This window comes from Vitis vinifera, chromosome 6, assembly GCF_030704535.1.
Source record: "Vitis vinifera cultivar Pinot Noir 40024 chromosome 6, ASM3070453v1".
Lineage (NCBI taxonomy): Eukaryota > Viridiplantae > Streptophyta > Magnoliopsida > Vitales > Vitaceae > Vitis > Vitis vinifera.
Genome location: NC_081810.1, coordinates 1,071,666 through 1,084,294, shown reverse-complemented (window position 1 = coordinate 1,084,294; position 12,629 = coordinate 1,071,666). Strand labels below are relative to the sequence as shown.

Below are 12,629 nucleotides of genomic sequence, written 5' to 3'. Positions count from 1 at the left end.
AAAAGCTGAGAGAGAAGAGACTGTTGCCCCTTAACCATGGCCAGAGTTGAAAATAAAATCTATTGTCTGTCTGGAAATTAAAAAAATTTAAGTCAATAATTAAAAATATAGAAACTATTTTATTAATTTTAACATTGGATATAAAATTGTAAAAATTGTTTTTTATATTTATATTTAAGCTTCTGTTTGTGAAAGGAATTGAAAACTGGTTTTGAAAATGATTCATAAGTGTTTTTAGAAAACGTAAATTGATCTTAGTTTCATGTTTGGCACAATGCAGCACTTTTTGGTAAACCAACCGAACGTAAAACAAAAATTTGATCCGAATATAAAAAGGTGACTAATTTGTATGGACGATATGACAATTTTGCTATGATACCATTTTTGTAATTGGCTGATAAATATTCTCAAATTATATTTAATTTACTTTTTTATTTATCGCTAACTGAATGAAACAAAAAACCATTTATGCGGATTTCTTAATTGTCCTGATGACGTGGCAGGAGAAGTATGGAGTGTACGTGTTGGGTTGGGTCCCACAAATCCATATCTTATTCCCAATAATATCTCGAAGGCAGGATCCATTAATCATCATAACGACGTCGTTTTCAGTTTGTGCATATCCAACTCCATCCTAGTATATCACAATGGTGGGCATTGCCTTCGACTTCATCACCTCTCCATCTTCTGTCAACTCTTCACAGGTACCGTCTGTCTCTCCATTTTCAGTTTATAGAGAGATGCTTCTCTGCTTTGTACAACCCACTTTCACATCACCTTCCCAATACACCATATATTCCAATTTCAACAGTCTCAATCCAACCACTTTGCTTCCAAAGACCTTCCTTCCAGGTTTTGGGATCAGTCCCACCAAAACATTGGTGTATTTGAGGAGCAGAACACCCACTGGTAGCACTCATGCTTCCTTGCTTGAGGCCCCTGTTTTATGGGCTAGTAGGATTTGCGTGTTCTATGCTCTCTTGAAGGCTGGTTTAGCTGGATCTCAAGCAAACCCATTTGTCTCAGGTTCAGATTTTGTCTTCTTTTGGGTTTGGTGGTGTGCTTTAGTTTTTAATCGAGGTAGGGTTTGATGGGTTTTCATGGATTTATTTATTTTTTGTAGATTTGGAAAGTGATGGTAATGGTGATGGTGCTGGTGATCTGGGGTTCTCTAAGTGGCTTGAGAGCTTACAAAGAAATCCAGGTTTGTGGGTTTGCCTTTTTTTTAGTTCTTACTGAATTTTGTTTATTTGATAATACTGTCTTGACATTTTGTTTATATTGTTGCATGAGCTCTCAAAGTTCCACCTTTTTTCTTTTTCTTTTTTTTCGTTCAATTTCACGTTCTTTGGTGGATAATTGATTAGGGATGACTAATTGAAGTTTAAGAGTAGAAGTCAATATTAATCCCTTTGTTTTACGAACTTTATAATTATCTCAGAGAAATTTACATTTGTGTCTACAAGTAATGGAGATTGATGAGGATGGAATCGTCAAGATTATGATGAAGTTCTGTGCCAAGTTCAATATTATTGTTGTTGTGGTTTATATAATTTGAAATTAAATGGGAACTAGGAAATCACAATCACATTTTTAGATATTTAAGGATAGGAGGGTTTGATATATGGGATATATTGGATGCAAGCTTAGATCCTTTCCTTTTTTTTTTTTTTGGTTGTTTTTTCAAATGGAGATTGGGCAATATACCTGTCTGATTAATGTACAGTTTGTGCTAGGCTTATTTAGTCTCCATGGCATGTTCATGCTCTTGATTATTTTGGTTGACAGGAGGAAGAAGGGGGTTGGGGGGATTCCCTTTCTTATGAAGCTCGGTTTACTGGCATTGTTTAGTTCTGGGCAAAAGATTACAGTTTAAGGTTCATTCATTGGAAAAATGCTTTTGTCTGCGCATATCGATCTCTAATATTTGCCATGGGCTTTTTTAGTGTTAAGTTGAAGATATTCCATTCTCTCTACTTCTTTCCTTATCTATTCTGTTCCATTCTCTCTACCTCCTGGTTTAAGTGGCAATCAAACCAGATTGGGTTTGGGTTTAGGCAATGGTTAGTCATTTTCATGATTCCTATACCATATATATCTTGTAATATGAACAGACTACATACATGCTTTACATGAGTAACTTTTTACCTAGGTATACTTGGTAACCTACCTCATTCCAATCTTATTGTGATGGAATTGGGCTTATTATAAACTGAGTAGGGTTGGGTTTGGGATGAAATATTGGACCTAACTTGAATTAGGTAGCATTGTTTGTGAGTGCCCAAGATAAGGTGTTAATGTATTCACAAAAAGGAAAACCGCTTTTTACATGCATTTGCTCTTTATGATCTTGAACACCCCCTTGAAGCCTTATTATAGTACACTCTTCTGGTTTGAATGTCACATGGGTTTTTTGCTGATTGTAGCATTATAGTCCTTTGCAATTCTTTTAGGCATTTCAGACCTCAAGTCTCCAATGGAATTTGGAAATAGCACTTAAGGTGTGGTTTTGATGAAATAAAGAAGTCCAATGTATCCCTCTTTACTTGACCCAGTAATTTCGTAACAAGTTAGCAAATTGCACTTAAAGAATTGGATGTTGTTATATACGTTTTTTGTCCAGACAACTTTAGTATTTCCTATTGAAGACCATCCTTTTAGGTTCTATTATATAAAGCTATCTTTTCTTAAGAAACAGAGGAATCTAAGTAGTAATTGTAGAACTTTCTGATCTGATCCCATGGATTCCCAAGTTAAATGTTAATATTGGAGCAGAGGGTGAAAAGAGGTTGCCATGGACTGTACTGCAGTCTAGATTCCTGTGGTATATTTGTTCCTCTCTCTCTGTGTTCCTAGCCCAGGGTTTCTCAGATAAGACAAGGATTCTGTCTCTATGACTTGATGCAATTTGCTTTTATCTTTTCCATATAATATTGCATGAGTCCGTTGTCTTAATTAGAAGAAATTTGTGATACCAAAGATGAGAGAGTTCCAGACAATGTTATGCAAATTATAGTTTATCTGGTCCAACTGTCATGCACTGTTGGTCTTCTCACATAGAGAGAGTGTCTCAGGGTTACTGTCAATTCCTGTTGGTGATTCTTCCCTAGGAGCAGTGGCACTGAGATGGAGGATTCCTAAATAGGACTGCGAATAGGAATATATTAGACTTCACTTGTAGTCTGGTCTTCTTCCAGTTTGCCAAACAGGGAAGCTGAAAAAAGATGAGCAATGAATTCTGTTTAAGGTTGATTGATGTGGAGGATGAATTTGTGCTAAAATCATTCTGGTTAGGGAAGGTTGGAGTGAAAAATCCTATCAGTTCTTACATATAGGTTAATGTAGCTAATGTTTATAATGATTAGCCAAGGCTATGGCAACTCGAGATTCTTTTGATTTTCCTTTCTCTGTTTATGGGTTGTTGATTAATAGCCGCGTTTTTTTGCTTAATCAGAAAAGGAGGCATCCGACAAAAGAAAATTAGTGAGCAAATGGCATCCTACAACGAAGGGTACACTTAGGAGGAACTACAGAGTTCCCTCCAAATCTGAAGGGCGACGTCTTCTTAAAGCCATTGCATCCTTACTGTCAGATGATGATCATTTCATAGATGCCTCTTCCCACAAGGTAACATGACTATGAAACAAAATCAAGAAATCCCATTTCCCATATCTTCACTTTGATTTAATTAACTCTCTGATAAACCCTTTTGAAAGTGATGCAAGGATGGATGCTTGTTACTGAGGTTCTTTCCTGTGGTGTTTGTAGGGTTGTCAGATTAGGAGGGAAAGCGCCCATGGAGAAAGCGTCTGTTGTAACAATGTGAGAGCCCTGTTCGACGAGCTCCCAACTCCACACCTCATTGTAGAAATCACACCTTTTCCTGCTGGGCCTCTTACAGAGAACGATTACGTCAAGGCCGAGAAGCTGGAGAAGGTGCTGAGGTCTGGCCCTTCTGTTTGAATGACCATGTATTTTTCTTATGTATATCCCAATCTGTCACCTGTAAATAATGAGTGTCAGGAATAGAAGCTTTGAGCTTTGTCTCATACTTCATTTAACCTAATCTTCTTACTGGTCTACCTTTTGTGGGGAGCTGATGGGTTTATCATCATTCAAATGCAGAACTGGTTTGGGATTATTGGATTTAGCAAAACCCTAGAAAGAATATTGGCATAAGTAATATATTTCACGTGTATACTACATGCATAGCTGCTAAGCCAAATCAAAAGGGGGTTCTAAGGGGAAAAAGGCATTTAAAAAATATTATGTCTTAATAATTCAATTTTCTTATTTTAACTTTTACGTAAACAACAGTCTGGAGGATATTTTCCAGACTTTTTCTTATATTTTTTTCTTTATTTTCTTTTCCTTTCCCCCAATACTCACCGAGAACCAAAACCAAACATGAAAGATGAAATTAAACTCCATATTGCTATAGTAAATAACATAAAAAAATGAACGTCTTTCCAATATTATAGTGCCTGACTAGTTCATAACTTTGAACCATATAAAAGAAGCAAGCAAATTTCAAAATAAGGGGATACAATCAGTAATCAGGAGAGGAAATAGTGAATCGTACTTTAACGACATATTTCTCTGTTCAGGAGATATTAGACTTCAGAGAAGAAGAGGTCAATTGAATGTCTAGAAACCTGTGAAATTTCATTTCCTTCTATTTGGATCCCTACATCACCCAACTCAATTTCACCCTACCAATTGCCTCACCAAAACCATAGTTATTTTACTCCAACAGAGGCCATCAAGTCCTCGTACTCTGGGTCATTCTCCTGTTTTCTCAGCTTTGCTGGATTACCTCCCTGCTGCGGAGGTGCACGAGGCACAGAAGTCGGGGAGAATGGATCATATATTTGCGGTGCTCCATGAGGGCCAGAGGCTGGTTTAGGAGAAGCAAAGGACATGTTGCCAAAGTGCTGATTTGGGGCTGATGGGTTTCCTGGCCGAGCTGGTGGAGCTGGAAAGTTCTGCTGGAGTTGCATAGCATTTCCTGATCTGGAAGGGAAAGGACCAGGCAAATTGGAGATTTGGCGAACTGGGTTGAAGTTCCCTGGTCCCCTTTGTGGGACTGGAATTGCAGCTGCAACAGAACTTGGACTTTGAAATGCTGGGGGTCTGAGAGGAGCTGACATGGGAGACAAGGAAGATGGCGTTCCAGGAAAGGATGCAGCAGATATTTGAGAATGAGGTGGACCCATCTGATTGTTAACCTGTGGCCTCAGAAACGGGGGCATGGTGGCTGGGGGAGTTGAATTGTGCATGGCCACCCTGAAAGATGGCGGTTGCGGTGCCATAGGAGGTTGCATAATTGGTTTAGGGGGCAGAGGATTCTGAGTTGTAGGTTGACCGCTAGGCATGGGAACAGCCTGGGAGACTGCATTAAGTGGCTGATGAGGCTGAAAAGTGAAATCACTGGAACTTGGCCTTTGTGGTATCAGAGTTGCTACAGGAGGCCTTACAGAAGTGAAGCTAGGGATACCTCCAGAAACGGAACTTGGAATCCCAAACTGCAGAGGTGTTGGGGGTGTAGATGATTGCATTGATGAAGGAACTGGAGTGGACCCCAATACAGGCCTTGGGGATGGGTTAGGAATTGGTGCCGGTGTAGTTAATGGTTGCATTTGTGGAGGTACAGGTGCTGGAGGGAGAGAAACTGGAGTTGTAGGGGAGGGCCCCATCTGAGGTGGTGGAACAGAAGCAAAGGTTGGGGGTGTAAGGGGACGGTTCTGCTGTGTGCTGGGTAATTGGGGAGCAGATGGCCGGGATGAAAAGGTTACAGGTGATACCATATTGGCTGCTGAGATATTTGATGGTGGTGCTACAGATGCTACAACAGGCCGTGGAACTCCAGGAACCATTGATGTGGTCATCTGCACCATTTGGTTTGGGCCTAGGGATGCTGGAGTGCCTAATGGCACTCTGGGCCATCCAGTAGAGCTCCCAGCAGGGGTTATGGGCCGGTCCGGTAGTGGTCCTGAAAGAAGGTTTGGTACAGATTGAGGCAACAAAGGCATTGAAGGCCTTCCAGTTGTTGGTGGTCCCAGAGGTGTGGCTTGGTTGACAGGAAATGGAAGAGGAGCTGAAACATTAGGTTGAGCCAATAATGGGTGCTGAGCCAACATTGGCAGATTTGCCTGAGGCATGTATGGCCGCTGCAGCATCTGAATTGATGACTGTGGCCTGAGGGGAACAGGAGATGGGTTTCGGAGTACTGAGCCAAATCCAGCTGCTGGTGATGGCCGAGGCCCAAACAATGAAGGCATGTTTGAAGCACTGAAAGACGGTGATGGTAGATGAGGAGGATTGTTGAGAATTTGTGCTGAAGGATTCGATGGGGGAATGAAGCCAGAAGGCAGGTGCATTGGAATGGGAGGAGGGCCAATGGGAAACCATGGTCCAGGGTATTGAAACTGACCTTGTGGAGGAGTTTGTGAAGGACCTGACACTGGTTGCACCACTCCTGGGTTTACCACAGTAGTAGGGACCACTTCCTGGCTTTGATTATGAACATTCACATTATCCCCAGAAACTGAAGTTGGTGTGGTGGAAACAGCAGCTGGATTTCCCTACATATGAGTAACAATAATTACAAACATAGCAATAACAACAATAACAGAAACAGTAGAAGACCAGAAGGGAGTGGGAATGTCAAGAATCATAGCTAAGCTTCATAATAATACTGAGAAGACATGAATCAAACAGGATTTCATGATCTCCAAACAACAAAAACTCACTGAAACTGGAGTGACTAGCAATTCAATCAGCGCGACTGCAGCATCAACTTTCTCAAATGTCTCGGCTGATATATGAAGATATAATTCTTCATGAGCACCCTGGATTCCATCAGATGGAGTAATTTCAACCTAGAGAATTATAAATTACATGTGAAATAAGTCAATAAGCTCCACCTTAGGATTTCCATTAAACCTAGGAGAAAATAATTCAAGGAGAAAATAGATCTTTATTATGTAAGATATATTCATGATCAAAGAAAATAAAAAGGTTCAAAATAATGTTCCGATGAAATAGAAATAGCTTCTCCATTCAGAGATGCATTACCTTCTGTCCTGTATCCGCTTTGTTACCATATACTTGTACCTTGGCTCCAGTTTCCTGATTTGCATTTATGAAATGAGAAATAAATGATTAAAAATGATGATCACATGGCCTTGAGCTTATGTTAGCAATAATTGGTTGATGAAAATCTCTCAGACAACTACTTACCTTTTCTAGACGCTTTAGAGTATCACTCCCAGGCCCAAATATTAAGCCAATGAAATTGTACCCAGGATATTCTTTCACCTGCAGAAGTAATACAACATGATATAGTTAGGAGTTAATACTTATCACCTGTTTCAGTGAAAACTCAATGTTTGGGTAAGCAGTAGCTAGGTTAATGAAGTGCAAATACAGATCTCATATTACAAAAAATGGCAAATTTGAGTCACAAGACATCTTTTGTCCTTGGAGCAAGCAAAACCTAGCCCCTCTACCTTTTTTTCCAAAAAAATGGAGAAGGAAAGAAAGAATGAAAAGAAAAGAAAAGAAAAGTAAGAAAAAGAAGATCCTCTCACATCATTGGAACAACAAGTAATGGATAAGTTGTAAATTCACAATTTACACTAGACTTAGCAACAAGAATTTGAAACATGGACCAACAGAATTGAGAGTTATTCACTGAAACCAATAATTTTTTAGTAATGAAAGGTTTCTCTTTTTAATCAGAAAGATGACAAAATCTTCTTAGTTCTGCCATTCACTACTCTTCTCTCTCAAAAAGTATCTCAGTTTCATTTTCGATTAATCTCCAACTCAAATCCTTTACTCTTAATGGTAGCAGCAATAACTCTTAATTTCTGAAATAGACATGTCAACTGTGATTGTTTAAGTTCCTCCTCTCTAAACCTTTCCTCCAGTCAACTAAATGAGAATATATTTTCATGGTCAATCTCCCAATTACAAAATTGAAGTATAAACTTAGTAGAAAGGAAAATGGTTTGACAGTTTTTTCTTATATATACGCATACATGATTTACACATTTAGCTGACACCGAGTACTGTCTAATACAAGGTAGTATCTGATTCAGGAACATCACTGATATTACATTTCTTCTCTCATATTTACATATTTTTTGGCAATTTTTTAAACCTACCAACCAAAGCCTTATGGCAAGGGCAACTGCTTAGGTTGGCTACATTTATCCTCTTCATCATTCGGCTCCAACTAGGGCCATACTTTGGTTAAATCATTAGCCGCCATATCTTTTGTCATAGACTTGACTCCAGTTCTTTTTGGCCTGTATCTTGTCCTTGTAGCAACTTAAACATGAATAACATGGGAGTATGATTTGAATACCAATTAATTTAGGAGCTATCCATTCTGATATATGAATTGTTTTCTTTTGACAATTATAATTCAACTGAAGTCAATCTGTTTTCTTGACAAAGAAGCAAATAGCACTTTGACAATCCATATAGAAGTCCAATTTATCACATAGATTATGTGAAACAACTTTGGCTCATGAAAGGCAGAGACTCCACCTAGCACTAGGTCCAGTCACATGATGATTTAAAATCTTCCAAACTGCACACCATATATTTTCGGTAAAACTTGTGCTCCGTGATTGCAATTATCCTGCTAGAGCAAATTCATAGGGTTTTTCTTTCTTTATCTTTTCTTTCAAGGGGCATTTAATTTAAAAATTCAGAATGCCACAATCTTAATATGACTTACAGGGATAGGAACTCTGGCCTCTTTCAACAATGGTTTATAATCCGGTGGGGCTTTGTAACTTGGATTTAACTTCAACATCTCACCTGGATATCACCACAAACCACATAAACATGGCACACATAACAAGGAAAAAGAAAAAAAAACATTCAAAAAAAAAAAAGAAGAAGAAAAAGCTATCAACCATACCAATAGCTTCCCGTCTTTCAAGTTCCAACAGTTCTGACTTCTACACCCAGAAAATTCCAACATCATTGCTTGGAAGTCTTAAAATAAGTACTATAAATATCAACTGCTTTTTATAACCGTAAAAATCAAGTATAAAGGAATATTAATAAAAGTTCTCATATCAAATATAACTATACCTCACTGTTATTCTGATGGCTGGGAAACTCCTGATCAGGAACCTGGGCTACCAATGATGAATCTTGATTGTCGCCAATCTCCAGTACTCCTGATTTTAGCTGTAGTGTAATTTGATCCACCCGAGTCTGCTCAAAATTTGTACCACCACACAGGCAGTAATATCACTTAGTGGCACCTGGAATTGGAAGCTTCCATGTGAGCCATTCACAAGGAAGACACTGACATTTTAGCACCCAATGGGAAAAGGAAATCTTTGATTGCTATCGACCGAGCAATAAATATTCCTCACCACTAGATGGGGCTATAAATGCCTCCGACCCATTTTAAAAATTGATTCAAAAAGATAAATAAATAAATCCAGAAAAGTGACACTTTTAAAGCTAAAGACAATCTCACCCAAGCCCAACCCCCCAAGAAACTTTAAAAAACAATATAAAGATATAAATTGCAACAAAAGGGATTTTAAATTTATTATTCTTGAAGTTAAAAATTCTTCAAGGAAATAAATACACCAGAAAGGCTAAGGAACATAATTCTGAAAGTGCCCCAAAAATACCTGAAAAGCTAAAGCTGTTCCTCTTCTGACAGCAGCATCCTGTGTCAGATCAGGGCCCCATTTAGTTTTTCTCTGCACCGTTTTGGTACTTTCTTCATTTGCCCCATCACTACTTCCCAATTTTTTACCAGCCCGGAAGATGGGAACCATAGAGCCTGATAATTTATTTTTCGGGATAACAAACCCAGACTTTGCTCCAAACATGGAGATCCTTGAACTACTAGTAGTTGCAGCAGGCGAAGTACTCGTTCCAGTCATCTGAGCACGCCGAGATTCAACAGCAGATGCCTGGTCAACCTTCGTCATCTTGTCTTCCAGACCTTACTTTAAGCTATGACACATGCAGAGGATAAGCAACAGCTAAGGAAAGTAACTTAATGGAAAATAAAATTTTTTAAAAAAAAACTGTAGCTACAGTTTTCCTCATCCAGTTCACTATTCAAATTTTTTTAGCAACTTCTTACAGTGCATAGTTTATAATTACAAGATCCAGGATTACAGTGAAAGCCATAAGCACTCCCAGGATGGAAGCAATTAGTACATAAGTTCAAGAATCATTGCTGGATGAAATTTGGAGCATTGGAAAAGGACTCAAATTTGACAGAAATCTGAACATCCCAAAGCTTATAGTGGAATAGATGGAAACCAACAAATATCAGCAATCAGGAAGGCTGAGGTAGATAATCTTCCTACAAGGAACCTCATCTCTAACTGTAGAGATCTCATTGACAACAAAGTGTGATCTTATATACACACAGGGAAGGTGACTTTTGTGTAGATTTTTTCTTCTTATTTTGATTTATTGCCAATAAACACCATTCTGAGCCTGATTTTAGTTAACTGGATAATCTCTCTCTAGGCACTGCACAGCTTGCTGGAATCCAATCTGAGGGATGTGGCTTATGATAGAACCTACTGATTGTAGGATTCACTATCAGTAGAACCAAACACTAAGTGTATACAAGAGCACCAAGTGCCGAGTATATTAGTAAAGTAAACCCACTCTTTTCTCAAATAACCCAATAAGATAACACCACTATCCTCAAAACTGAAGCTATTTTTTCATTTTTTTGTAGGCAAGGAAAACAACATATTAATAAGCACCAAAAAAAAAGGGTCAAAACTAAAGCAAGTTGCATTTGGAAATCCCTAAATACATCTTATTGATGGCCTACTAAGCTTCCAAAGTTAATTTCCTTTCCCAAGATTTCCTAGAAAATCCTAAGAATTCCCAATATGCTACAAATGAAAAGAAATAATGCCAATATGCAACAAAGATACACATGGCATCCACCAATAGACGTACAACTAACTGGAAATAACACAATCCCACACAACTCTCAGCCTCTTATCTTCCTTTATAAAAAAGTATTCCCAGAAAAGTTTCCAAGTCCTTTAAACTTTGTTTGTTTGCCAGAAATTTTGCAATCATAAGAAAACCAAAACTTCAGCACCCACATTTCTGAAGTTTCAGATAGAAGATTAGGAAGACCATAACAATACTAAGCCTAATAAAATTGTTTCGCTGAGTTGTGTATTTAACTCAGCCAAGGCCTCAGTTTGTTTCAACATAAAATAATCCCCCAAAAATGATTCCAAAAAGAAAAAAAGAAAAGCCTTCAATTCCCTTCTCTCTCTCGCTCTCTCTTTTCTTTTTTCATTTTATTGATAAGTAACCTTCAATTCCCTTCTTTACAGCATAAGATTACAAAAAATTAAAATTAAAATAAAAATAAAAATTCTCAGTTTCTCTCATTTTCCTTCTCTTTCTCAGCAACCAAACGAAGATCCAAGCCCCACCCATCTCAAAGAATATTTAATAAAGATAACGCATTGACATATCTATATTTTCAGAATTGATATTTACTATTTTCTTCCCCTCCCAAAATAAAAGACTCCGACAAAACAAACAGAACCATTGCAGTAGAAAACAAGAATTGATTATTCAAATATACACAGCATTGCATGGAAAAGCATAAAACCTCAAAACCCTAACCCTAAACCTAACCCTAAGTTTTCCAACGAAAAATTAAAACTTAATAATAACCCAATATCGAGAGAGATTGAGAGAGAAAATACCAGTCGGTTGTTGATATTTGGGGCTTCATAGAGAGGAAACTTTGGAGCTTCAATACTGAGAAGGGAGCGAGGTGAGCGAGGTCTTGTTTGGAAACGCGGTACCAATCCGGCCTGTTCGGTTATGCCTCCCACTCTCACGTTTCACTTCCAGTTCCATCCAATGATAGAAAGGGCCAGATTAAATATGGATTCTCAGAAATACCATTCCTTTTTATATATATATATTTATTATTAAAACAAAAAATGAAAAAAAATAATAATAACTATGTTTAGCAGAATAATTTCGAGAAATTATTTTTTGAAAATGGACTTGTTAAACAATAATCTCTCTTCTTCATTTTTTTTTTATCCAAAGAAAAGTATATTTATTTATTTTTTTCTTATTTTAAAAATACTACCCAATATGCATTTTTTTTCCCAGATATCACCCTCATATCAGCTTATTTTGTCTGATTTCAGGAATGCATTTAACATAATTTAGACAAAAAAAAACACAGGTTTTTAGAATTTATTCTGATATCAAATGAGATTTTAAAATAAATTCAAAGCATTTTCAGTTAATTAAACACAGATTATACAAAATATGAAAAAATTTCCCATATTCAAATGTTCAAACAAAATTTAGAGTGTGTGCTATTGTTTATATGAAATTGTTTTTAATAAAAACGTTTTTTTAAAAGTGTTTTTAAAATAATTACATATTAAAAGTATGTTTGATTATCTTTTTTTAACACTTAAAAATTTTTATCTTTCAAATAAATAAAAAAACTAAAAATCAAACACACTCTAAATATCTTAAATATCTTTAAAGAGAATATTATAACAATTTTTTTTTTAATATTATAAGTGATTGTAAAAAAATTTTAAAATATTTTTAAA

General features: G+C 37.2%; 2 protein-coding genes across 3 annotated transcripts; one reads left to right on the top strand and one right to left on the bottom strand.

Moving 5' to 3' along the window:
- The first annotated feature begins 595 nt into the window (after nucleotides 1-595).
- LOC100250156 (uncharacterized) lies at nucleotides 596-4,141 on the top strand. Its single transcript, XM_010653049.3, has 4 exons — nucleotides 596-1,026; nucleotides 1,124-1,204; nucleotides 3,455-3,627; nucleotides 3,769-4,141. Exons 1-4 carry the CDS (start codon nucleotides 648-650, stop codon nucleotides 3,961-3,963), a joined length of 828 nt encoding a protein of 275 aa, XP_010651351.1. The 5' UTR covers nucleotides 596-647; the 3' UTR covers nucleotides 3,964-4,141.
- Nucleotides 4,142-4,445: 304 nt separating this feature from the next.
- LOC100246694 (vegetative cell wall protein gp1) lies at nucleotides 4,446-11,945 on the bottom strand. Of its 2 annotated transcripts, XM_010653051.3 has the most exons (9): nucleotides 11,751-11,945; nucleotides 9,672-10,002; nucleotides 9,115-9,240; nucleotides 8,939-8,978; nucleotides 8,753-8,835; nucleotides 7,243-7,320; nucleotides 7,078-7,131; nucleotides 6,753-6,881; nucleotides 4,446-6,584 (listed from the first exon to the last, which is right to left on the bottom strand). In XM_010653051.3, the coding sequence occupies exons 2-9, from the start codon at nucleotides 9,975-9,977 to the stop codon at nucleotides 4,740-4,742; spliced, it is 2,661 nt and encodes an 886-aa protein (XP_010651353.1). In that variant the 5' UTR covers nucleotides 9,978-10,002; nucleotides 11,751-11,945; the 3' UTR covers nucleotides 4,446-4,739. The 2 variants fall into 2 exon arrangements, with proteins under 2 accessions (XP_010651353.1, XP_019076115.1); XM_019220570.2 differs by lacking the exon at nucleotides 11,751-11,945 and having other exon boundaries at nucleotides 9,115-9,290; nucleotides 9,672-9,781.
- Nucleotides 11,946-12,629: the final 684 nt, after the last annotated feature.

Coding starts and splice junctions, on each gene's coding strand:
- LOC100250156 (XM_010653049.3), top strand. CDS start 648: ATGGTGGGCATTGCCTTCGACTTCATCACCTCTCCATCTTCTGTCAAC. Junction 1,205..3,454: donor GAGCTTACAAAGAAATCCAG/GTTTGTGGGTTT, acceptor TTGCTTAATCAG/AAAAGGAGGCATCCGACAAA. Junction 3,628..3,768: donor TAGATGCCTCTTCCCACAAG/GTAACATGACTA, acceptor TGGTGTTTGTAG/GGTTGTCAGATTAGGAGGGA.
- LOC100246694 (XM_010653051.3), bottom strand. CDS start 9,977: ATGACGAAGGTTGACCAGGCATCTGCTGTTGAATCTCGGCGTGCTCAG. Junction 9,241..9,671: donor GAACAGCTTTAGCTTTTCAG/GTATTTTTGGGG, acceptor AATTTTGAGCAG/ACTCGGGTGGATCAAATTAC. Junction 7,321..8,752: donor AGGCCAGAGTTCCTATCCCT/GTAAGTCATATT, acceptor TTACTTCTGCAG/GTGAAAGAATATCCTGGGTA.